The sequence below is a fragment of the Cervus canadensis genome, chromosome 24 (genome assembly GCF_019320065.1).
Source record: "Cervus canadensis isolate Bull #8, Minnesota chromosome 24, ASM1932006v1, whole genome shotgun sequence".
NCBI classification, from domain to species: Eukaryota; Metazoa; Chordata; class Mammalia; order Artiodactyla; family Cervidae; genus Cervus; species Cervus canadensis.
This window is the reverse complement of record NC_057409.1, coordinates 39,113,098-39,139,445: the sequence shown is the minus strand read 5'-3', so window position 1 is coordinate 39,139,445 and position 26,348 is coordinate 39,113,098. Positions and strand designations below refer to the sequence as shown.

The following is a 26,348-nucleotide window of genomic DNA, read 5'->3' as shown; positions in this document are numbered from 1 at the left end:
GTACAGAGTTATACATTGCTATTAAAACCTCTGTGGTCTCCGTTGTGCCTGTTGCCTGCAGCTAAGAAAAAGTAGTCATTGTTTTCGTTAGGCTTTCTTCACTCTAAATATTTCCAACCGTCCGCGAACACACCCTTTTTGACCTATGAAGGATCCGTAAAATCTCGCGATAGGCTCAGCTCGCGAGCAAACTGTCATGGCTGCGCCTATCTACAATCACAGGCTTCTACTCTAAGGTGAGTGGAGGACGAACTTAAGCGGAACAGTTGCTTGTACTACGCTTTAGACTTCTTGCCTTTCGGAGAAAGTTGCCCGGGAAGTAAGTTGAGGGAGGTGGGTTCATACTAAAAGGTCCGGCTCCGGAAGCACGGACTTACCACACCGGTTCTGAGACCTGGTGAGACTGGTTGCATCTCTATCCCAAACTCAGGCATCACGTGCAAGCATCACTTTAGTTTGCGGCTTCCTCCCCTGAACCGTTCTGCTTGTCCAAGTCCATATTTTAACAGTTCGTGTTTCAGTTCAGTTCAGTCGCTCAGTCGTGTCCGACTCTTTGCGACCCCATGAATCGCAGCACGCCAGGCCTCCTTGTCCATCACCAATTCCCGGAGTTCTCTCAAACTCATGTCCATCGAGTCGGTGATGCCATCCAGCCATCTCATCCTCTGTCGTCCCCTTCTCCTGCCCCCAATCCCTCCCAGCATCAGGGTCTTTTCCAATGAGTCAACTCTTGGCATGAGGTGGCCAAAGTATTGGAGCTTCAGCATCAGTCCTTCCAATGAACGCCCAGGACTGATCTCCTTTAGGATGGACTGGGTGGATCTCCTTGCAGTCCAAGGGACTCTCAAGAGTCTTCTCCAATACCAAATCCTCGGGTTGAAAAGTATCCATCAAGGTTAACCCCTTAATTTTTATTGCCGAAATCTCTGTAAAATCTCTTACTGCAAAGAAAGCTTTATATGAAAACTTTCCCGTTAGAGATCCACTTCTTCTTTTTTTAAAGCCTTATTTATGCATACACTACTTGCAAAGTAACCTTGCTCCTTTAAGACTGTGTATACACATTGCAGTAGAAGTGGAATAAGCCCGTATTTGGTACCCTTCTAAGGTAAATCTTAATGTCTCCCTAGGTCCCCACTTTAGTCTCTGTTAAATGGATTTTATATTTTTAAGTAGAAATTTTACTCTAATTTTTATTTCTCTTATAACCCCTTCCCCTGCAGGAAAACGACGGCAGGCATGAGTTTTTTTCCATACGTAGAAGCGACGTGTGTGTCATCTTGATAACTTTAAAGTCTTTTGAAAGTATTTCAGTAACTAGAAGATGAATAACAGAACAGGTTCCTTTTTATGGAACCTCAGACAACTCAGTACTTTAGTTCCAACAGGCAGAACTGTGAGACTGTATCCTTTGGCTTTTTGCAGACCAAATATTGCTTATTCAAACTGGAACCGAAGAAACCTCTTAAATACCTTTGATAATAAAATGCAATCATCTATTAGATATCTCTTTCAGGATGCTTTAATTTTTAAATCAGGAGGTGATGGCTGTCAAACAAAGGGCATAAGCACAGTAACAGTCTTTACAGTTGACAAACTACTTTGTCCTAGAAGACTGTCCTTGGATTCAAAACACTTTCTTGCCTCTGATAATGAACTGAAGAAAAGCTTTCATCAGGAGGCCTCTGAGGAAGATGTTCTCACCAAGAGAAGAAAACCAACCCTGATCAACAGTAGAAAACTGTCTCAGGAGTGTAATTCCCTGAGTGATGTGTTAGACATATTTTCAAAAGCACCTACATTTCCTAGTAGTAACTATTTCTCAGCCATGTGGACAGTTGCCAAACGGATGTCCGAGGACCAGAAGCGCTTTGAAAAACAATTGATGTTTAACCACCCTGCGTTTAGCCAGCTGTGTGAACAAGTTATGAGAGAAGCCAAGATCATGTATTTTGACAACCTGCTGTTTAGTCTTCATGCTATAGTGAAGCTTGGGATTCCTCAGAACACACTGCTCGTACAGACTTTGCTGAGGGTGGTCCAGGTAAAATCAAAAGGAGGTGTAAATAAACTCGGTTTAGCAAATCTTGAAAGAATGATAGGAAGTAGACATATAGCCTCCTTGAATGAAACTTATCGTTGGAATGGTAGTTTACATTTGTTTCTGCATAGATACTAATATTCTATGGTTTAGACACCTTAAGTTAGCAAGATCTTCCTTTTGCTTTAGAAGTTTATGAACACTTGCCCAATTTTTCCTCTCCGGAGTTGAGTAATAGTGAATAAGCTAAAGTGGGAAGAGATACAAAATATACAAGAACAGGTTGTGTAGTTGAAAGGAGGAGAGAAGGGAAGGGAAGGGAGCTAGTATTTATTGACTACCTGTACCTTTTACTTGTGTTGTCCTGTTTAATCTTCATAATAGCCCTGTGAGGTTGGTGTTACTCTAGCAGATGAAGAAAGAGATTTGGTTATGTTAAGCAACTTGGCTAAAGTCACAACTACTGAATTTATTCATGCAGTAAATGTTCATTGGCTGTCAACTGTGGATTAATTATTACACTTGTTACTAGGGATGTAAAGATATGGAAAACATAATTCCTGCCCTTGTAGCGGGGATAACAGATACTTTGTTCAGTTCAGTTCAGTCGCTCAGTCGTGTCCAACTCTTTGCGACCCCGTGAACTGCAGCATGCCAGGCCTCCCTGTCCATCACCAACTCCCGGAGTTTACTCAAACATCCATCGAGTCGGTGATGCCATCCAGCCATCTCATCCTCTGTTGTCCCCTTCTCCTCCTGCCCCCAATCCCTCCAATTACAAAAATAACCAATATTCATTCATACATTTACAACATTGTAGGCACTATGATATTGTAGCATTGATCATTGGAAATACAATTACAAAATAAGGGCCACATAGAGCTTTTAGTGCAATGAAAGAAAAATATACACAGTGTGTAACCAGGGGCTTCAAGCCTATTTGGGAGAATGCCTTCATGATGGGAAGAGGTGATGGTGGGGGTGGGGGGAGAAGGATACAAGATTACTGTTTGAAGCAGTGATATGTACAGAGTTTGAAAGGAGGATTGTCTCACATAATTCTCAATGTAGCTTGTAAAAGTAGTTATTGTTACTTTCTTCTTCCTTATTAGGAAATTTAGGCTTAGAGAGGTTATATAGCTTGCCCAAGGCCACATATTTGTTAATGTCACCATTTGTAGGTATTTGATAAATATTTGCTGGTTTAATGAACAAACACCTTGTCATAGTAGAGCTAAAATTCAAGCCCAGTAGGAGATGATGTCTAGGCTGGGTGCAAGAGATGGTGTTTCAAGTAGAGAAGACTGTATGTTCAAATCCTGGAGAAAAGTTTGGGGAGCTGAAAGTAGTTCACTGTGGCTGGAAGTACAGATTATTGGGGTTATGAGTTTGAGGGAATTGGTAGGAAATTGTGCCTGTGGTTGTCAAGGAGGAGGGGTTGGTGTCATGACAAGGCATGAGGTTGGGGAGAAAAAGAGGTTGAATCAGAGAGAGCCTTTTATGCTTGGCTAAGGAGTTTGCCTTTATGGTATAGGCAGTGGGGATCCACTGAAGTATTTTAAGCAAAGGTCAAGCTGCTCCAGTTAGTATTTAGATCACTCTGAGTGGAAAATATATTGGAAAAAGAATGAAATTGGATGGGGAAACCACTTTTAGTTTCAGACAAAGGAGTCAGTGTCCTCTTCGATGTCACTGAAATGACACCAGGTTGGCCAAGGGAAAGAATAGTTCCTTTAAGTAATTGTTTACCTCTTAAGAGTGGGCTCTTCAGACTTCGAAACTCAATGATCATAATTAAATAATTTTTTTTAAAGATAGGAATTTCCTGAGGATAATCTGACATGTATCTTATCTTACTATAGAATTCAAGGATTGAGTTTATAGATCTTTGAGAGTTTTTAACTTTAACATTACTGTGATTTCCATATGTTTTCAACCAGTAACTAATTTGTATTGTGTGTGTTTGTTTAAACTGCAGAATATCTGTGTTTTTTGGTAGACTCTGTTCCCTATATAGTTACTTAAAAGTAATTGTAGTAAGTCACTTTACCTGGTCAGTGATTCTCTAAATGAATTTTGGACAGGTATTCCCATCATCATAGTATCTGCATTGGAGAGATATGAACAGTGGGTATTTGGGGTCAGATTATCGGTACATATAATTGTATCTCACTAACATGGGAAAGTTGCAGAGACCTTTTAGCTAGGTATGAACTACATCGTCAGTGAATCTTGCCCTTCCAACAGCCAGGTGGTCTTTTCTTTTACAGGAGATATTGATGGAATGCTATAATGGAAACCCTCTCGTGGGAATGAGACCTTTTTTTCCTTCCAGCAGTATCCATTTCTTCTCATTATCTGGTTCTGACTTGAGGCTTTGTGGCTTGTTGGTCATGTAATTTTAGCAAAAGAGCATACATCTTTCAGGTGTGATTACAAGTACTTTTGTTAGGTGTATAGACTAGTTGTGATTAAATTGTCAAGCACTAGGTGAGCTGTGCTATTACTGTTCACTTTCTAAATTAGGTCATTTCTGGAACTAAATTAATACCCTGATTCAAAGGGTTTGAAAGAAGGATCCAGGGAGCCTGGGTTACTCTTGAGATCCAGATAGTGGTGGTAAAATGTGACAGCAGATGTGAATTAGAAAGTTCACAACTGAGGTTGCAGTTTGGTACTCAGGAAAGAATATAGGGAAATTGTAAGCACAGCAATGTAAGATTCATTAGGGGTGGGAAAACTGTCCTATAGCTTATTATTGCACTCATCACCATGATGGCCTTCAGTCTCAAGAAGGGGTAAAAATAATGCTTGATGAAAGTTATTTCAGAAGTGGAGGAATATAATCAATGTCAAATCATTTTCAGTGGTAATTGAAAGTGTAAAGAAATTGTTGATACAAAAAGAATGTGTACAATTATTTGAAAAGTTCACTTACTTATAACTTCTGGTTTTCCAAAGTTGCTTTTTATTGTGGACTGACTGTGAATAATTGGTTTGATACTTAATCCTTTAGTTGAAAGCATCAGTTCAGTGGTTTTGCTTGGGTGAGGTCATCTACTATGAATTCATTACCTATCGTGTTTTTGTGATTACATTTCAATAGGAACGTATCAATGAATGTGATGAGAAATGTCTTTCAGTTTTGTCAACTATCTTAAACACAATGGAGCCATGCAAGAATGTGGATGTTCTTCTGGCAGGAATGCGGTGAGAACTCTCTTACACTTTCTTCAAATGGCTTTCTCTTTTTCTCTTATCTCAAATCAAAAACCAAGATGAAAGTTGACCTTTTTTTTTTTAAGTGGGGGCATGAAAGACTTTGTTGGTGGTGGTGGCAGTTTGGTTGCTAAGTCGTGTCCGACTCTTTGCGACCCCGTGGACTGTAGCCTGCCAGGCTCCTCCATCCATGGGATTCTCCAGGCAAGAATACTGGAATGGGTTGCCATTTCCTTCTCCAGGGGATGTTCCTGACCTGGGAATCGAACCCAGGTCTCCTGCATTGTAGGCAGATTCTTTACCAACTGACCTATGATGGAAGCTGGTCTTTATAGCTTATTAAAGTCCTGACTTTGGAACAGGTGAAGCTAGAAATAATGCTTCTTTCAGGATTCACTATGAAAAAAGTATGGATAACATTAAAATTATCTTAAAACATAGTATTGACAAGGGCTGGGGGAGAACTGATACATGCTCAGTTCATAATGGTTATTTGGGTACTATGTGGAGGTCACGTGACAGTAGCCCAGCTTGAAAAGGAGGTTGAGTTTTTGTAAAATTGACGCACCTAATCTTACGTCATAGGTTTATGAGAATAATTTTTAATTCCCATTTTCATTGACTTTGCATTGGGATGTCTTAATATAATCTCCTGGTATTTGTTTATGCACGAAGATAGCAAAATAATGTGAGAGAAAAGAATGCCAGTCGGGTCCTGGAGCTTTCATTAGCTGTTTACACTCTCGTGGGCAGATATTTCATTTCTTTGGGCTTCATATTCCTTGCCTATAAGTAGGAACTGGACCAAATGACTTTTAAGATTTCTCTTCTGGTTTTAAGATCCTAAGACTGTGGTATTTGTTGTGTTTGATGACAGGATGCTAGTTGATGAGCAAGTTTGGAAAATAAAACATGTCTTCACATTACAAACTGTAATGAGAAGTATTGGAAAAGATGCTCCGATTGGTCTTAAAAGGAAATTGGAGGTAAATACTTTCTGAATTTTCACTATTGTATAAAATTTGAAAAAGATATATATATTTTTTTTTTCCTGTGATTTGCTATCATCTCCTAAAGTCAGTTCATTAGGAAGACATTGTTGTGCTTTTGGGTATAACTTTGCTTAAGTGGAATAATAGAAATATTTATGTGTATATGTATTTACATACATTTATATATGTCTGAGTCATTTTGCTCAAACTTTATCCTTTTTTATTTAAATATAAGATTTTAATTTATTTTGCCACAAATGATAAATTAAAGTTTATTTTTCTTTAGATGAAAGCCTTGAAAGAATTAGACCAATTTTCTGTTTTGAATTGCCAGCACATGTTTGCGGTACTGGCCGCCATGAATCACCGTTCTGTTATCCTTCTGAATGAGTGCAGTAAGAGAGTCACAAGTAAGGGGAATTTTTCTTACATGGTCTGTAGCATCTGATCTGTTCTGAACTATATTTGTTTGCTGTTATATGAAAAAATATCTGAAGATATGGTTAGATCTAAAGTTTATTTTTGCCTATAGTTATTGTTTTTTGTTTTTACAAAATACAGTGCTGTTTTTCTAAAGAAAAGTGCTGGGTATATAGTATCTTAAATCTTACAGTCAAAACATTTGGTAATTTTTGTTTGTCTAACTCATTCTTAAAGGTAACATCCATGGGTGTCCTTTTAAAATATTGATCAACATATTGCAGTCTTGCAGGGACCTCCAGTATATTAATATAGACCTTTTTAAAGGAATAGCGGATTATGTGGCTACAACCTTTGACATCTGGAAGCTGAAAAAAGTAAGTATGTTAATAGTTTAGAATAAGTCTCAGAAACTTTCAAGAAATGTATTAACTAATTTATTTGTGAATATACTTCTCTATCATTTTAAAGTGGTTTAGATTCCAAAATATTCCAATGCTAAATTGGTTTGAAAAATTAGCTCCTTACAATTTCTGAGTGTTACCTATTAATACACTGTTCAACGTCTTGATCGTCTTTCTATCCGAAACAAAAATAGTATTGCCAAAGTCTGTTTTTCAAAATATTATATGTTACTTTGGTTGGATACTAAGGATTATTTCTGCCTTTCTATGCTTCCTTTGTTAGATTTAGAATAATAAAGATAGCTAATGTGACAGGCTTAAGCTTTTTGAAGAATAAAATGTCATTACTGTCTTCTATTTATGGAAAGTTTGCTTGGTTCTTCAAGGGTAAGAGCCTTTAAGCTCAGGGCCTGTGTTAATAATAAAACGTCTAAATGAAGCAGCTGGTAAAAACTTCTTTTTATAGTGAAGCAGAGGTAACCATGTTAGATCACTGGCTTAGTTCACTTTGGAGGTTGAGGTGAATATTGTGTTTACTATGGAAATTGATTTTGGAAAGAGAAGTCCTTATTGTAAGAAGGACAAAGAGGGAGATGAAAGGTGAGGTGGAACATTTATTTTAATCATCATTTTTCAGCTCTATTCTCATTTCTAGTATTTAATATTGAACATAGAAATTTTTGAGTTATCTTTTATCTGTTAGAATATAGGAAGCGTCTAGGTTTGGAAAGGAGAGCAATTTGAAATTGACTTGGTCATTTTGAAAAACTTCAGAAGAGCTATATTTAAAGGTAGTTTGCAGAGATTTTGTATGAAAAGCATGTAGGAAAGGATTTATTTTAAATGACATTGGAAATGGGAACCATTGTGTGCTCTGCTTCTCGGCTTATAAAAAGAGGTTGGTTATTAACTTGATATTTTATAAGGAAAAGATAATTATTCCTTTTAAGGGAATATTTTTCAATCAGGACAATTTTGTTGCTATTTAAACTGTTTGAGATCGAAAAGATTGCTGATAACATACTGTAATTCTTAAGAAGTTTTCCCTCAATTCTTTTTTTTTCTTAGGTTCTTTTTCTCCTCATTTTATTTGAAAACTTTGGCTTTCGACCTGTTGGTTTGATGGACTTGTTTATAAAGAAAGCAGCAGATGAATCTGGCTTCTTAAATGTGAAAAGCCTTGTCTGTATTCTTAATGTATATTCTTCTCTCAATCACTTCTACAAATGCCAGACCCACGAGTATGTACTTGTTCCATTTTATTTTTTCTATTGCCACATACCATATTTATATAAAAGATTACAAAGCTCAATGAATTCTTACAAGCAAACCCATCCATGGCCAGAAATAAAACATAATATTCTTTATTTATGAAGTTAAGCAATTTTATCTTTGATAAAGATACATGCTTTGCTTTTGCTTTTTTGGTGGTGTTCTTTGCAGTGTATTTGATAATTCAGTGTAGGAGACTTCGTTTCAAACTTTTGCCCAACTTATTCCCTTAGCACCCTGGTTTATAGTTCATTTGACCCTAGCTCTTTATCTGGTCCTAAACTACTGCTTTCTGTTCTTTTCATTTTAACTCCAATCATACATTTCTACTAATAAACACAGCATTTCCTTGGACGTCCCAGGCTCTTTCAGACCTCTTCTTTCCACCCAGAACATCTTTCCTTATTCTCTAGATCAGTTAAGTGTTCGTTAAAAACCAGAAACGTATATAACATGTCATTTGTTAGAAGAGTGATTAAAAGTGCAGACCCAGGAGACATCTTGCTTAGGTTTGAATCTTAGCTCTGCCATTCGTTATCTACTTAACTTTGGCAAATTACTTACCTGTACCTCAATTTCTTCATTTGTTAAAATAGGGATGAATAATGACTTATTTCTAATCATACTGGACAATTTAATAATCGTTGTTATGAGGATTAAGTGAGTTAACTTGTGTCAGAATCTTAAGGCAGTGCCTGACACACAGTAATTATTAGATTAAAAAAAATAGATTATAGGTCACAGAGGCCTTGGCGGAATAAACTGTGGCAGTTCTGAGGGTCTCAGTGGCAGGGTTCTCAGGCCATTTCTTTGCCACCAAGTGGCTTGGCTCCCAGGTTATGCAGTGGTTAAGAATCCACCTGCCAATGCAGGAGACGCAAGAGACACGGGTTTGATTCCTGAGTTGGGAAAATCCCCTGGAGTAGGAAATGGCCACCTGCTTTAGTATTCTTGCCTGGAGAATCCCATGGACAGAGGAGCCTGGAGAGCTACAGTTCATGGGGTTGCAAAGAGTTGGACATGGCTGAGCAACTGAGCATGCATGCCCAGCTTGGCTCTATCAGCTTTTTGTCCCTGTGGTTTTTTTTTCTTAAGATCCAGATTTCCAGAAGAGAAAATCTGATTGACCGAGTTTGGGTCACATGCCCGTTTCTTTGGCTTTGGTGATCAAAGAAATGTCGGGCCAAGAAAAGCAGCTGCCCACTGAACCCCCCATTGTTCCAAAAGGACTCACTTCCTATACGTGTCCTGTGCTTTCCCTTATGTCTCCATCAGAGCTCCTGTGCTTGTCGTGTCTTATGTAAATCTCTGGTGGAACTTTGACACATAGCTGCAGTTATTTGTCAATAAACCTCTCTCCACAACTGCAGAGCTTTCTAGCGTCAGACCCAGGTGCCTGTGTTTCTAACATAGCACAAAGCCTGGCACAGAATAAACATAAAATAAAGGTTGAAAAGATTCTCCCCAAATTCAGCCTTCCTCTACTACCCACTCTTGGTTTTATTATGAAGCTGGCTCCTATGCGCCTCCTGCCCCTTCTTGACAAATACTCTTAAGATGTGAAAGTGAAAAGTGTGACACTGTTAGTCGCTCAGTCGTGTCCGACTCTTTCGGCCTCATGGATTGCAGCCTACCAGGCTCCTCTGTCCATGGGATTCTGCAGGCAGGAATGCTGGAGTAAGTAGCCCTGTTAAGCTGAGTAGTAGTTAAAACTCCAGAAACAGCCCCATGGATGCCGTAGAATTCAGAGAACAAACACTAAGTAGTTAGGGAGTTTTTCAGCTGACTGTACGTGTCCCAGGAGGTAATTTGGTCTAGTAAAATTGTTATGTTGGAACTAGAGGATGGATAACAAAGGGAACCCTAAGTAGCTACGCACAGGTTAGGAAATTCGACAGAACACAACTGGGAACAGGTCATACTGAGGGGGAGTCACGAATGTGGTACTTGTCTGTCCGCTCTGCTTCCATCTGACTCATTGGTTCTTGGCTGGCAGTGATTTTGCTTCCTAGGGGACGTTTGGCAATACCTGGGGACGTTAGTTTTTGTGTGGTTGGGGAGGTGGGGGGAGAGGGTTATTGTCCAGCCTCTGGTGGGTGCAGGCTGGGGATGCTGCCAGCGTCCTACTGTGCATAAGACAGCACAGCAGCGAAGACTCACCCGGGCCAGACTGTCAGCCGTGCTGAGACTGAGGAGCGGCGGTCTAGTCCTCCACTCCCACCCCAGCAGTTCTCCTTTGGAGAGGTAGGGGTGATAAGAGTAGCTAAGAGATTGAGGTTAATCGATAAGAAATTCCTGAATGTCCGTGAATGTGCAGTTGCCTGAAGTTGGTATTTTGCGGACTATAAATAAAGAAGTTTGTGTTCTCTATCCTTCTTAGGATAGAGGAGGAGGCAGTCATGTATATTGAGAGGAAGGCAATATGATAGGTACCAAATGAGTGCTTTATGGAGGAAGGAGGAAGGAAGATGGCCTCCTAGGATGGAATGGCAGAGGTTTTAGGAGCAGTAACGTGAAGCATTTGGGAAGTGAGTTGACTGGAAGAGATGGATTAGGTAGGAGAGTTGTAGAAAATTTATTGACTTAGCACTTTGTATATCCACACGCTGTTCCTTAATCATTTTATTTATGTTATGGCCTCTGGTAAAGAGAATGTGTTAAATCTAGAATATTCTCCTGGGTTTGAAGCCCCAGGAAGAAAACATTTAACATTTCAACTCTTTGGTTCCAGTGCTTTGGTTTCTTCTCTTTTGGATCTGTGCTTGCCACCCTGCAGATAATCCCGGCTTGTACTTCTGGTCATTAGTGCGCTCCTGGGCTCCAGGCTGTGAATGGTCACTGGAGCTCCCACAGGGTTTCAGCTTCAGTAATTCTGGAACCAGCGCATTCGTGGTTTTCTGTTTGTTTGTTTGTTTACCGTTTGTCAAGTACCATGTCAAGTGGGTTTTTTTAAACCGCTTTGTCTGCTTGTGTGGGCGCTCAGTCGTGCCCGACCCTTTACGACCCGTGGGCTCCTCTGTCTGTGGGACTCTCCAGGCAAGAGTGCTGCAGTGGGTTGCCGTCTCCTGCTCCTCTTTATTGAGGTATGAGTTAGCAGCATGTAAAGAGCCGTGCATGTTCAACGTTTACAACGTGGTGAATTTTTAGCTCAATGTTATTCTTGACTCCTTTTCCAGTAACATTCTCCTCTCCCTCTTCTGATTGTGTTTGTTCATTTAGTCAGAACACGTGTACCAGGTGCTCAGGTCCTTCAGACAAAAGTGAGTAAGACATAAGCCTGTTTTGCCAGAAGATTCTGTGTAATGGGTAACGTAGACATCAGTTGGCAATTAAATACAGCACGAACATGGAAGTAGCAGAGTTACAGGTTACCTATACAGGTTACCTAGGTACAGAGGAGGAATGTGCCGGAATGCTAGCCTGGTGAAGTAGACGGTCAGGGTGGATGTCAAGCGTCCTCCCTAGAGGAGATGGTACCTGAGCAGATCTTAAAAGATGGATGCATAGGCGTTAGCCATGGAAAGAGCATCCGGTGTAGAAAGGACTCTATATTCACGTCAGGAGGGAAAGAAACAGCGGAGCACGTGCGGGGAGTGACACAGATTGTGCTGTTGCGGAAGATGAAGTGCGGCAGAAGGAGTGGGAGAGGTGATGACCCCTCGGGCTCCGGGGCAGCCCTTTCCGGCTGCCTCCTCCAGACTCCCATCGGTCTCGCCTTTTCCTCACTGTTGTCTCTAGGACCTGCCACAGCCTTTCGCGTCACCCATCCCCAACCCCCGTGGGCTCTCCCAGTCGGCCTCAGACGTTTCCCTTTATGCCCCGTTCCTTGGGGCTCACTCCCGGGCACACTGGCCTGCTGTGGGCCCCGCCTGTGCCTCACTGGTCACTTGCCACAGCGTGAACGGGACACACTGTCAGGGCGCCCGTTTCTGTGCTTAGTTACAAGTGGTCTTTGCTTTTGCCATCTTTTCTGCTTACTGAAATTCCCCTTATCCCCAAAGCCACCCTATCTACATTCTTCCCTGTACACTATCACAGTACTTTGCATGCACTACTTTTTTTTTCTGGTATAATGAAATATAATCTAGGTCCTAAGAGTCAAACTGACCTGGGTTCAAAGTGCGCCTGGGCCCTTTATTAGCAGTGTCACACTGGGCCATGGCCTCAACTAACCTTGATCTCCCTTCTCTTCATCTCTGCTCACCTGCTTTGTTATCCTGCATAACCTTAGCTGAGGTGGTATGATTAGGCTTATGGTTCTTTCAGCTCAGAGCATTAATAGCAACAGAATTTTAATAGGTTATAAACCTGTAGTGGCATTCCAGGCCTTGTAGATTTACTCAAGGATAAAAGCCTAGCACAGTGGTTAAAAGGCTCTGGACCCTTGGATTTCAGGGCTGTCCCTGCTGCTTCCTGGCTGTGTGCCCTTGGATGACTTACTCGACCTTACTGAGCCTATTTACCCATTTTTATTATGAGGACAATAATAACACCTATCTCATAGAGTCTGAATGGGAATTAAATGAGTTAAAGCCTATAAATATTTGCCCTATGTAAGACATACCATGGCAGCTATCATTTATTGAGTGTATATGTCTGTTATGAGAGTCAGCTGACCTGAAAGATGTGTGAAGACCTAGTGCAAACGCAGGCCTGATGGTTTTATCCACTGAAAGCCGTTGGTTCTGTGACACCTCGCTAGCTCTATCATGATCTTGTCTTCTCTTCATATTTGGAAGCCAAGTTTCCTTTCTGCCCCTCTAGGTTCCTAGAAGTTATGGCCAGTGCTCTGACTGGTAGTCTTCACCACATATCTTCTGAAAACCTGTTAAATGCAGTGTGTTCATTTTGCTGGATGAACCATTTTCCCCTGGCCCTCATTAATCAGCTTCTTCAAAAGGACGTCATTGAAGATCTGCTGACGTCAGGTAGGATGTCAGTGCGCAGTGTGAGTGAAATAAGACAGTGCTGCCAGGCTTCCCGGTGATTCTGAATAGGGGCTTGGTTGCAGCGGTATCAGCTAAACCTTCTGGAGCAGGTGCTCCTAATGAAGGGAACAAAGATGGTGAAGTCAAAGGGCCATGCTTTAAACCAGCAAACCTGTAAAGTAAAGTGAAAGTCACTCAGCTGTGTCCTACTCTTTGTGACCTCACGGACACATGGCTCCTCTGTCCATGGAATTCCAGGCTCCTCTGTCCATGGAATATTGGAGTGGGTAGCCTTCCTCTTCTCCAGGGGATCTTCCCGACCCAGGGATCGAACCCAGGTCTCCCGCATTGCAGCTTTACCAGCTGAGCTACCAGGGAAGCCCAAGAATACTGGAGTGGGTAGCCTATCCCTTCTCCAGTGGATCTTCCCAACTCAGAAATCAAACCAGGGTCTCCTGCATTGCAGGCGGATTCTGGTAAAGAATCTGAGCTTTGAGGGAAATCCCTGTGGAGCCTCCTTTAATGACAGACTCTGCACATAGATGGCAGGAGTAAGAAACACATCGTCATTGTTTTTCTTTATTTATACTTTATGCACCTATACAAAGACTAAATGTTCAAGTTGCTCTTTATGCCATTATCAGAGGTGTTTATACTTCTAATTTTTACATGTCACATTTGAAGCCAAATTAAGTCAACTTTTGCAGCTATAAAGCTTTGCCACTCATGGTCTGTAATGAGGGCACAGCCGTTAGATTAAAAACCAAATAGTTACCAAAATAATGAATTTATTTACTCTTGGAACCAAAATTAACTGTTTACTTTTGGTTTTTACTATTAAAAAAAGAAAAGCAGGGACTTCCCTGGTGGTTCAGTGGTTAAGACTCCACGTCCCCAATGCAGGGGGCCTGGGCTTGATACCTGGTCAGGGAACTAGATCCCACACGCGGCAACTGAGACCTGTTACAGCCAAATAAATAAATATTCTTCTTCCTTTAAAAAAAAAAGGGGAAAGCAGCATCAGGCTTATGCCCATGTTCATTTGCTTCGTCGTGTCTGACTCCTTTGCGACCCCATGGACTGTAGCCTGCCAGGCTCCTCTGTCCATGGGATTCTCCAGGCAAGAATACTGGAGTGGGTTGCTATATTCTGCTCTGGGGGATCTTCCCGACTCAGGGATCGAACCCAAATCTCTTGGGTCTCCTGCATCGGCAGGTGGATTCTTTACCATTGCGCCACCTGGGAAGCCCATATTTGGGAAACAGGGTTATTTGAAATCCTTTTAAAAACAGTGGAATGAAATTTCAGAGTTGAAGTGTGGAAGAGGAACACTGTGTGCTGATTTTTCAAGCAGTCTAATGTAGGGGAAGCAGCCGTGAGCCCAGGAGACTTGAATTCTAGTTCCAACTTTGCCCTTAATCAGGAGGCTCGTTTTAACATTCTTGAGCATTTCCCCATCAGTTCAGTGAAGAGTGAGGCTAAAGCACCTTGAAAGGTATTTTAAACCTTAAAACCTTATCAGGTACAGGCACAGATCTACACACTGGGAACTTGGGGGGCACAGAGAAATCCCTCCTGATAAGAAGCAAATAATCAGAATTATAGGTACATTAATGCAGTTTCTTTAATGTGACAATATTTTTCTTAACTACACTTTTTTTAGGTGACGTGGAGAGGAATGCTCACAGGCTGCATGTTGTGGCTGCTTGTCTAAAGCTCGATGACGCTCCTCGTCACAAGGACCTGGACTTGGCGCTGCCGCGGTTGCCCCCTGCACCCTCATATCCTCAGCCAAAGGTTGCCGCAGCGCTGAGTGACCTTCTGGGAGAAGGACGCTTCTCTCAAAGTGTACGGTTGCCGCACAATTATTTTATCGGTATGGGACTTTATATGAGTGTCTTCTGTTTGACTTTATATTTTTTTTTCTGACAAAAGGTTAGGGGTTTACTGCGGCAGCTTGTGTGGGGCAGCACTGGCCCTGGAGCTGTTCTAGCTGGGTGTGGATGTTCACTCCCCGGCTTCCGAGTGCCTCTCTCAGCACTCGCCAGCCTCTTTCCTTATGTGTCAAATGGCAGTCATGGTACTACCCACCTCACAGGGTTCCTGTGACCTGCAGGTGAGACCGTACAGGTCACACCCAGACTAGTGTCCGGCACACGTACGCGAGCCCAGCACAGCTTCGCTGTTGCCGTTGCCATTATTGGTAGGAGGAGTAGTAATTTTCAAACAAAAAAACTCACTGAGCAATGTTTGAAAAATTAGTATCAAATTTTTTTTTTTCTTCCAGATTTTGAAATCAGAATGGATAATAACCGGAGCCAAGTGCTTCCATTTTCCGATGTGGATGTGGTGACTGCTACAGATATTCAGAGGTTGTTTACACACACTCATTTGCTGAGCTCTCTGTATTTAAATCTTAATTCTCAAAGACTTCATATTAAATAGCAGTAACAATACAGAGACTTTCTATTTGTGTGGAGCTTGTTATGCACCTAGGGACTTCTCATCCATTAGTCTGCTCCTTGGGTATACATGTAGGCTCTGTGGTTGAAGACCGTGGGTTGGAGTTGGCCATCCATTTAATGAAACAGGCAGTTTTTAAAAATCAGGAGTTAAGGCTAAAGAGTGCACTCAAACAACACTGACATCATTGAAACCATCAGCGCAGTGTGAATTTTTGACGAGATAATGCAATAGTGAACCTAAAGAATTAAGACTTCTACCCAAATAAAATACCCAGTATAAATATTTTGTTTTACCAGTCAAACCTTTCAAAAGGTAGAAAAACTTTAGTTTTTTAATTAAGGTATATTGTATATGGATCACATCATATTGAGGTTAGTTAGAAGTAGTTGCCTCGACTCCCACAGTACAGAAGGTGTCTCTGGGATAAGTTGATGCTGCTCCCCAGGAGCATGTTCTGCCTTGTAAGCAGCTGGGTCAGGTCGTGTTGCACACACCCTGTGTCCACACCCCCTGTTCAGTCAGCCTTTGTGGAATGGCTCTGCGAGGGCCTGCAGGGCGCACACAGCTGAGTCAGGCATGGATCCCGGCCCCAGGCGGCTTACATCCCCTACTGCTTTGTAGGACATAAATACATAGAGAGAGGTACAGAAAAAAGTCTGTAGGGATTCAGACTCTTTTATCTGCCCATCACTTCCCACTCACATGCAGCTCTGTAGCTTTTGCTCCTTTCCAAATCCGTCCAGATTGCCCCTTGGCCATCTTTTCAGCCACTGTCTTCCCTATACGTAGTGCCTACCTGCCCTTAAGAAAAGCCTTTCTCTCTGGCCTCATTGAAAGATCATTTTTCTTTTTCTGGAATTCAGCTGTTCTGGCATAATAATATAATGTAATAGCTCTCAGCCTAAAGTACTGAGAAGAAATGAGAAATCAGTGTTCCTTTAAAGATATAAAATTTCTTTCTCTTTATCTCAGATAACAGCCAGAGTAGTATCACAGGAGACAGTAAGGATACAAATGTCTTTTTCCCCCAATGAACTTAATCTTTCAAAAAGGCTGTGAACAATGAAAAAAAATTTCACCTTCAGTGTTTTTTACACATACAGATATTATCTTTTCAACAGTCTTGTCTATCTCTTCTTTGTTTTTGGTCTCCCCATCCTGGTTTTTAAATGCTTCTCTCTTGGGGAGACAATATGTACAAACAGAGCATTTTCCATTTAGTGTTATCTACACCAGTACTTGTAGTGGCATAAATAATTATATTTAGATCAGAAGTTACCTCTGTATAAGAAAGCCCTAAAATGGGTGCTTTCATATCTGAAAATTTTTCTCATGAATGTAGCCCTTCTTAAAGATGGTTAAGAGACACTGTTTGTATAAAACATCTTCATAAGCTTTTGGTTCCTAAGTGGCCTTCACGTACTGGAATGTCTGCACAGCCAGGTCATAAGGAAGTGAAGGGCTAGCACAGGAGGGAACGGTGAGGAATGTGGTCAGTGGCGGCTCAGCTTTGAAATCTCCAAAGAACAAGCATACAGCAGGGTTGTGCCCAGTCACCTCATTAGTAACTAGTTTGTATTTGTGTTTTCAGAGTAGCTGTACTCTGTGTTCCTAAATCTGCTTACTGTTTGGATTCAACCCACCCCAAAGGATACCTTGCTATGAAAATGCGGCATTTGAAAATAATGGGTTTTCATGTAATCGTGGTAAGAAAAACTGCAAATGAAATCATCTTCAATTACTGATGCTCATTTTGCCAGGAATGTTATGGTTGAAGTTGGTTACTAGGACTAGAGGAACTGCCAGCAGTATTGGAATAAGTGTTTTGCTTATTGTTTTCTTTGAAAAAGAACATTTCTGGTACATGATTTGGTTCCTGCTCAGTTGATTACTAGGGGTTTGATAATTTAATCTTTTTTGTTAAGTGGAAAAATGTAAATAATATGTTTTCCTTTTTAAGAACATGAAACCATATTCAGTTTCTAGGTTATCTTAAATAGGAGAAGAAAAGATGTTGATTAAAGCTTTGTTTTCATGGGTCAGTGTGAGGCCATTAAGGATATTTCTCACTAGAAAATGCTGGAGGGTTGTAAGCGGATATTCTTCCCTCTTTGTGCTTCATTTGATTCTGAACACTACAACTTGAGCAGCCTCAAGGTATCTGTATGGAGTGAGGACCATACAAATAAATTTATATTAATGTTAGGATCGATCTAAATGCCAGTCATTTGGTCCTGCATATAATGTGAAATGTAAACATTTGAATCTTCATTATGATACTTTAGTATCTAAAACTGGATCATGCCTGGATCATCAAGGTTAAGATGGCCCATTTCTCTAATGAGCTAATCTGTAAGACTTTTTTTTTCCATTTTGGCTATTATGTATATTCTAAGGAAGATTATCCCAAAAAAGAAATGTTTGCACCCTTTAGAGGACCTTTAAAGTTTTTTGTAATTTTCACTGTGAGAGCTTTCTTCAACCCTAGTATATATAGTCATAACTAAACTTTTTAAAATGTGCATAAATTGTAAGTGGTTGGCTTGATGTTATTTTAATATCCTTGGGTGTCAAAACTAGCTTTTATTTTATATGTCATCATCTTCTTGCAAACTGATTATTTTCCTCTTTCTTTGGTAAGGTCAATAATTGGGAGGTGGAAAAACTACAGATGAAGGATGCAGTCGCGTTTTTGAAGACTAAAATCTATTCACCCAAAGCACTGTCTGCTGCTGATACACATTTGCAAAGCACATGTTAAAGTAAAAAGCAACCTTTTAATGTTTTGAGACCTGAATTTGTAAAAATAACTTTAATAAAGACTATAATTCAGTTGTTGATGTAATTTACGTGACTGCTCACCATAATACAAAGTGTTATTTCAGTTCACTGTTAAAATTAGTGTTAAGAATGAAAGAAATGTTGTTACTGGCACTTTAGAATATGCTGAGAAAATTCCAGAAGGGTCATCTTTGCAGTAGTACCTATTCTTTCCAGTACGCAAATACCCTACAGATTCATGAGCTGTAGATTTTACTGTTTCTCATTAGCTTTGATGCATTAGAAACTGATTTCTTGGCTGTGATGGGTTGCAGGTAGTTTGGTGTGGGCAGTCCTCAGCTTGGAGTCTAAGCTGTTTTAGGACTCAGTTGTGGACAGCATTTTCAAGCACTGGCCACAAAGCAATTGGACTAGGTTCTCAAGTTAAAAATGTATAAAAATTAAGGAGGTGGCTTGTTAAAAATGAGTGAGTATCGGGCATCTGCAGTTGTAACAAGCATTCTAGGTGGAAGTAGTTTGTGGACCAAACTAAGAGAAACAGAGATGAGATAACACAGAGATGGCAAGGAGTCCAAATTCCTTAAGATTGATAGGCTGTGGGTTGCCTCTTTTTTGAGGTCATTCCTTTCTCCCTCTTCCCCACTGCTTTCACCATTTCACAAAGTCTTAAATATATATAGCTGAACTCTTGTGAGCCAGACTTGGGGGCTATTTTTCAGTTATGTGTGTAATTCTTTTGTGGAAATACTTGTTCACGTTTGTCATATGCCTGTCTGTCTAATATTTGACTTGCTGATATAGCAGGTTTGACTTGCTTGATATAGCAGGTTTTACCATGTGTATGTTGGTATTATTTTACCCCCATGCAAAAGCCTGAATGTGAGGTGAGTGTGTGGTGAGGCCCCACCCTCTCACCATCCCTGAAATTCATTTATTGAAACCTAACCCCCAGTGTGATAGTATTTGGAGGTAGAGCTTTGGGAGATGGCTAGATCATGAGGGTGGAGGTCTCATGAATTGAATTAGTTCTCTTCTGAAAGAGGCCTCAGAGAGCTCCCTATCACTTTTCCTTGTGAAGTCAGTGAGAAGATGACCATCTGTGAACCAGGAAAGGGGCCCTCACCAGACACAGAATCTGCCAAAGCCTTGATCTTGGACTTCCAAACCTCTCCCACAGTTATTTGTGAGAAATACATTTCTGTTGTTTATAAGCTACTTAGTCTATGGCATTCTGTTAATGTCAGCTGGGATGGACTGAGATACTCCAAATACACAGACGTGCAATTACTGAACATCTTACTCTCTGCCGGGCACTGCTAAGTATTTGGGTATATTTCTTCATTATCTTAACTGCTTGACATGTGAAGTCGCTCAGTTGTGTCCGACTCTTTGCGACCCCATGGGGTGTAGCCTACCAGGCTCCTCCGTCCATGGGATTTTCCAGGCAATAGTACTGGAGTGGGTTGCCATTTCCTTGGGACCCTTATTTCCTCTTATCTAATAAGAGGATAAATTATTTATAAAGGCTATATAAATAGGATAGGGCTGGAATGTGAACCTGAGCTCATATGGACTTACAAGAAAAGTAGTTGAGAAACCCCAAGTTGGCAATAAAAAGCCTCTAGCAATATGACTGCATCTGTCACAGGTTTTATCAGCTTATCCTCCCTGCATTTAGAAAAGGTTAGAGCTGAAAGGAAATACATCAATCATTTAATCCACCTCCCTCATTTTATGGATGAGGAAGTAAAGGTTCAAGAATTTGATTTTTCTGGAGTTTCAGCCACATCATTGATTTCCACGTTATTTCCTTTTCTGCTGCTCTGCAGCTTGTGTATCAGCAAATCTGGACTTTTATTCCAGATTGGACATCGTCTAGTTTTATGTACTTGACCAAATGATTTAATCTTACAAGCTTCAGAACAAGAGTTGAAAATACTCTTATTAGGGAACTAACATTTTCATTCTTGAAATAGTAAATACATATGTAAGTTTTTTCTAATGGCTAATTATGACTCATTTTCAAAGGATTGGACAAATTTATGGATTCTTTGGAGGAGCCAGCATTCCTCTTTGACTGTTACTACTAGTATTAGCATTCTTCATTGCTGTATAGTCTAAAAAAATCTTATAATTTAATAGTACATACGTCTTCTCAGGATTAAGATTTACTCTCCACTCCAGGAAAATATATAAATATTTTCCTTTTCTGGTATTTATTCAGTTGATTGAAAACGAAAACCACTTAACTCGTCTGATTTCATGGGCCCATTTCTCACACAATTAGGATCAATAAATAAAAGATGGGAGTTTATAAATCTAAATCCTGACTCTTCCTGATTAAATCACAAAATATGTTAATATTTTAGTTCCAAACTCTAAAGAGGATAAAGTAATCTACTTTATTAACCAACTGAAAGAGTGAATATGAAAGATATAAAGTTGGATACATTTATGTATATGGCTTGCTTCTGATGCAGTCTTATGCTAATAAGTCAGCCACCTTGTGAAGGAAGGCTGTAATAGATGTAAAAGACTGATTTTTTTTTTAATGTTTAATTTTGAGTCCTGACTGACCTTTTTTTTGGTTGTGTTTTGAGCAGTGTTAGGATTGGCTTTTGTTTTTATTTTTTGATTCTTAAACTTTTTTAATATGTCCATTTGTGTTGCGTCACACAAATGTAAACATCTAGTCAAGAGAAAAATAATGGGTGATATATTTATGATACATATTTAAGTAAAGAGCTCCTATAGTTTGATAAGATACACATTACAAAAGAAAAACGAGTGAGGAGCTGATCAACATCAAAAAATTTCAGTCTGTTCGTAATCAGAGACATACACATTCAAACAAATGAGAGGTTTTGCCTTTCTAAATTAGCACCGTGTGTTTTTTTTTCCTTTAAGAATCATAGTGGTGACAGGTAATGAGGCAGGCACTTGCGTATGCTGCTGGTTGAATGTAAATTAATACAATCTTTCTGGAATGCATTTTGTGACTTTTCCCCCTGTACTTTAAAAAATAGCTTTATGGAAGTATAATTGACAAACAGCAAACTGCATATATTTAAAGTGCCCAATCTGTTGTTTTAACAGATTTCACATATATATAAAATATCCATGAAAATGCCACCACAATCAAGGTAGTGAACAGCCACCATCCCCGAAAGTTTCCTCCCTTTTTGCCTTTCCTTTTGTTCCCTGGAAACCAGTGACGGGCTTTCCACCACCATGGAATGCTCTATTGTCTTGAAACCATTGATACCTATTGACATGGACTAGGAGTTAGATTTTTAATTGTCTTTGTGACTTACGCACCCTTAGTATACACATGATAAATATTTGTATTATTCCCACACTGTATGTAAGGATTCTTACCACTCCATTGATTTCATATTTTACTGCATATAGCCTAACACCGGGAAGTACTTAAGCGTTCCTCATTAATGGAATATATATCTTCTAAGCCCTTGCTACTCAGAATGTGGTCCACAGATTAGCAGGATCAGCATCTTCTGGGAGGTTGTTAGGAATGCAGACTCTTGGAACCCATCTCAGACCTACTGAACCGGAACCTGTATTTTTACAATATCCCAAGTGATTTGTATGCTCATGAAAATGCGGGAAGCGCTGTTCTAAGACATCATTTTAATATTTGTAAAATATCTAGATATACCATAATTTAATGATGTGGAGAAAACTTTACACTTCCATTAAATGGGAAAACAAACACTTGATTCTATATGTAGAGGATTCAAATTTTGTTTTCCTGTTTTTTTCCCAAATTTTGTTTTAAATAATGGCAAGAGGTGTATAAAAATGTAGAAAGTGGTATTTCTGAATAGTAGAATTGAGTAATTTCAATCCTTTATGATTTATTTTTTGTATTTCAAGAATGAATATGTATTATACTTAAAATAGAAAGTAAAATGATTAAAAGTGAAAAGAAAGTGAAAGTGTTAATTTCTCAGTTGTGTCCAACTCTTTGCAACCCCATGGACTGTAGCCTGCCAGGGTCCTCTGTCCATGGAATTCTCCAGGCAAGAATACTGAAATGGGTAGTATTCCCTTCTCCAGGGGATCTTCCCAACCCAGGGATCCAACTTGGGTCTCCCACAGATTCTTTACTATCTGAGCCACATATTAACTGATCTTAATCCATTTCTAATGTTTGATTTCCCAAACAGCATTTTGGCTATTAGTGGTAACCAGTAAGAGCTTAATATATACCCAGAACTGTGGGGGATATGAAGAGATGAAAATAGAGAACCTCTCAAGTTGCTCATAAGATGCCATTATTATATGTTGAAAGATAAACTGATGTATGACAAGGTCCAAAGCAGAAGATAAGAGGAAGTTGGGGGTGGGGCAGGAAGGGGTCACTGGGTTGGGTTTTCAGAGCTGTACTCAGCTAAATAGAGGAGGATGAACAAGATTTGGCAGCAAAGGGAGACCATATATGATCTGAAAATTATTTCTCCCAGGTTTTTTGAGATGGAACAATATTGATGGTGGTACATGTGTTAATTCTGACATCTGAATTTTAAAAGGGAGTGGAGCCAGGAGCAGTATCCTTAGAATGTTAATGTTGCAAGTAAATACTTTTCTTGTGTTTCCTGTGAAACCTTGTGTATGTGACAGGGCAGCCTGTTTTGCACATTGGTTCCTTCTACCCTATTCCGTGGTTTATCTTTTTTAGGTCGTGGTGCACACAGGGAATGGCAGTTCTTTTAGCACTAAGTGGGAGAGTATTTTGGTGTTTATTTGGAGCCTTGTAGAACAAAATTGCATACAATATAACAAGAACTAAAATCAGTAAAATTCCAAGTATTATTAAGGACTACTTTAAGTATTGACTTTGTATAAAATTCCCAAACACATTAATTTTCCCAAGTTCCTTAATGAGAAGCTTGATCTTGCTTTCTAGACATAACTATTAAATATCAAGTTGTGTGTTTGAAATGGCTATGTGCAATTTTTGATCAAGATATTTTATCAATTCTTGGTTATCACTGTTGACAGGACACTTTACGTAAATAACTGGTGAAATAATTTTAAACTTTTTGAAAGCATTCAAAAACTAAGAGTTGTATTTAGAGCCTAACCGTTTTCTTGTTCTGTCATTGACAAATGTAATGATATTTTTTGTGATAATACAAATTGATAAATGCAGTTAAATTTCTTCATATCAAATATTTACAAATAATAATGGAGTTCTAATTTGCACAGTGTGTGTGTGTGTGTTGACAGAGCAGTCACTCTGCAACTAGTTCAGACATCTCTAAGCGAACAAATATAAGTAAACATAAGACAGAGATTGGGAACATCTACCCAGAGCCGTACTTATGAGAATCTGGCCTTTGTCAGCCCCTGACTGCACCTTACGATGAACTTATTCAGCAGTTAGAGTGTTTTTTGTCCATGAGGGTCAGTGTCTCACTCAGTAGCAGGCATCTTAAGAAGCTCTCTAGGTGACTGGACACGTTTGGCTTCACGCAACATCATAGCAGCGCGTCATGGGCCAGACGCTTCTCGTGTTTATCCTTAGGTACTGAGAAGTGAACCATCAACCTCCCCGCCTCCACTCTGTCCAGGCTACCTTCTAGGGAGCACTAGGTGAGGAGGTTACTAGCCACTTGGCCTTTGGCTGCTCAGCCGCTTGTGGCTACCCAGAAGGCTGCGGAAATAGCTCTTTCTTGATACACTTATGACCCATTTGTGCCACATGTGTGTGTGAGGCTCACTGGTGGGCCCACAACACTGACATCTATACATTTTCCAACCCCTCCCCCTTACAGCTTGAATTCCAGATGTGACCTAACCTCCCAAACAAATGTGCCTGCCTGAGATTAAGAAGGCCAGATGAGATGGGGGCCTTGTTTCTGCCATCAGTCAGGGACATTGGATTTTCCTGGAATAACAATAGCAGAGATCCCAGGGTGTGGTGCAGCAGGATGTGGGACTTCCATTTTGCTGGGGGCACAGTGGCTCAGGTAATGTGGATCTGGACCCCACAACAAGGCAGCATCTTCATGCTTTCCTACCTTCGGGGCTGTAAGCAGAGAGAGCAGCTCTCTGGACAGCCAGTTCTATGGTGGCGTTCTGAGAGGCATTCCTGGAAGTCAGATTAAAGGCTGCTGCTTCAGCTCATCCAAACATCTCATCAGCAGAAGGAGGCTTCTGTGAATGCCCAGAAGTTGACATCCAAGTATGTTGTGTTTGAACTAGTGGTTTCTATTATCAGCAACTGAACACTGATAAAGACACTGTAATATATATTATAGTATATATATATATGTTCTATATACATACACATATAGTATACATGTACTACATATAATGCATTTGGTGTATGTACACACACATAATGGGATACCATTTTTTAACACTTTCTGAATTTTGCCCTAAAGAGTTTCACTCAAGGTAAGAGACATATATCATGTAACTAAGACCCACTAAGAATATCCACATATACTGTCAACTGGTTTTACATGTACGTTACCTTCAGGAGGCTCCTCCAGGCAGCAATAAAATTTCACTGGCAGGTGAATGGCAAAATCAGCCAACTTGACTTTGTTTTCTACTTTTTTCTCCTTCTACCCAATTTTCCCCATACTTCCCCATTTTGCAACCCTGCCAGTTCCATCTCGGGCAGTTTCTTTACACGAGGACCCACAATCCTAGTGTAGAAAGAGAGAAAGAAGAATAGCCTCAAACTTTTGCTTAACTGTCTTGGGAAATTTGTTCATATTTTTACTAAAAAAAAAAAAAATGCAGTGAAGGGAAACTTTCATCTTGTCACAGCGTTTAAGTTAGACAATAAGCCGATGCTATCATATTTTGGGATCTTTGAAGTGCTTCAATGTCACACTCATCAAAATATATTTCATCTACCCTGTTAAATGCTAGTCTTGAAGAAAATCAGCTGAAGATAATAGAAAGGGAGGGGCAATGCCCTCTTCTCCAGCTTGAGGCTCACATGAAGTAGCCTCCACTGCTGCTCTAGGCCACAGTGAAAACAGGGTCCCATCCAGAGCAGTCCACAGGCTATGCCCCTGACGCACCTGCCTGTATTCAGCTGCACAGACACCCTCTCCCATCCCCGCCATGCCGAACTCTGCACAGACCCCTGCATTTTAAGATTGCAGATACCACTTGCTCTAAGTTTTCCTTAGGGTGTGCTCTGATCCACAGCCATTCTTCTCAAAGCACTCTCCTGGGCTGAGGTAGTAAAATCAGAACAAGTATTCTAGTCTTAACCTCCTCTCTTGCCCAACAATATATCTTGGGTAAACACGAAGCTTTAAAAGAAAAACAGAGGCAACTAAAGAAGGTCACCCTTTTGAGAACTTACTTGATCATTTTAAAAAGGTTGCACCATATGCTTTTCTAAGCCACAGAATCTCACATGGCACTCTTTGTCCTAGAAAAACAAACCAAGCAAGACACTTCCCCAATGGCTCAGCAGTAAAGAATCTACCTGCGATGCAAGAGAGGCAGGAGGTGTGGAGGAGGAAATGGCAATCCACTCCAGCATTCTTGCCTGGAAAGTCCCGTGGACAGGGAAGCCTGGTGGGTTACAGTCCAAAGGATCACAAAGAATTGGACATGACAGAGCAACAACAAGCAGAAAACAAGACATTTCTCAATTTCACCTCAACTGTGATTTTGATATCAATCTGGGTTTTTAAGAAGTTGTGTAAAATATACAAAATTTGCCATCTCTCTTGGCCATTTTAAAGTGTACAGCACGAAGGCAGTCAGAATGTCTTCTTATTGATTGTGCAGCGTCACCACCGTCCATCTCTAGAACGCCATTCAGCTT

At 40.2% G+C, this 26,348-nt stretch overlaps 1 protein-coding gene across 1 annotated transcript; it reads left to right on the top strand.

The window, feature by feature from the left end:
- The first annotated feature begins 93 nt into the window (after positions 1 to 93).
- Positions 94 to 18,587, top strand: FASTKD2 (FAST kinase domains 2). The gene is made up of 12 exons (XM_043445529.1): positions 94 to 236; positions 1,224 to 2,044; positions 5,148 to 5,251; positions 6,138 to 6,246; positions 6,539 to 6,662; positions 6,910 to 7,049; positions 8,145 to 8,317; positions 13,113 to 13,276; positions 14,940 to 15,152; positions 15,564 to 15,648; positions 17,334 to 17,448; positions 18,384 to 18,587. Exons 2-12 carry the CDS (start codon positions 1,325 to 1,327, stop codon positions 18,501 to 18,503), a joined length of 2,067 nt encoding a protein of 688 aa, XP_043301464.1. The 5' UTR covers positions 94 to 236; positions 1,224 to 1,324; the 3' UTR covers positions 18,504 to 18,587.
- Positions 18,588 to 26,348: the final 7,761 nt, after the last annotated feature.

Bases quoted from the DNA above. Each gene is read 5' to 3' on its own strand.
- FASTKD2 (XM_043445529.1), top strand. From the start codon at position 1,325: ATGAATAACAGAACAGGTTCCTTTTTATGGAACCTCAGACAACTCAGT. The intron at 2,045-5,147 runs GTAAAATCAAAA...ACATTTCAATAG, and splicing joins CTTTGCTGAGGGTGGTCCAG to GAACGTATCAATGAATGTGA. The intron at 5,252-6,137 runs GTGAGAACTCTC...GTTTGATGACAG, and splicing joins GTTCTTCTGGCAGGAATGCG to GATGCTAGTTGATGAGCAAG.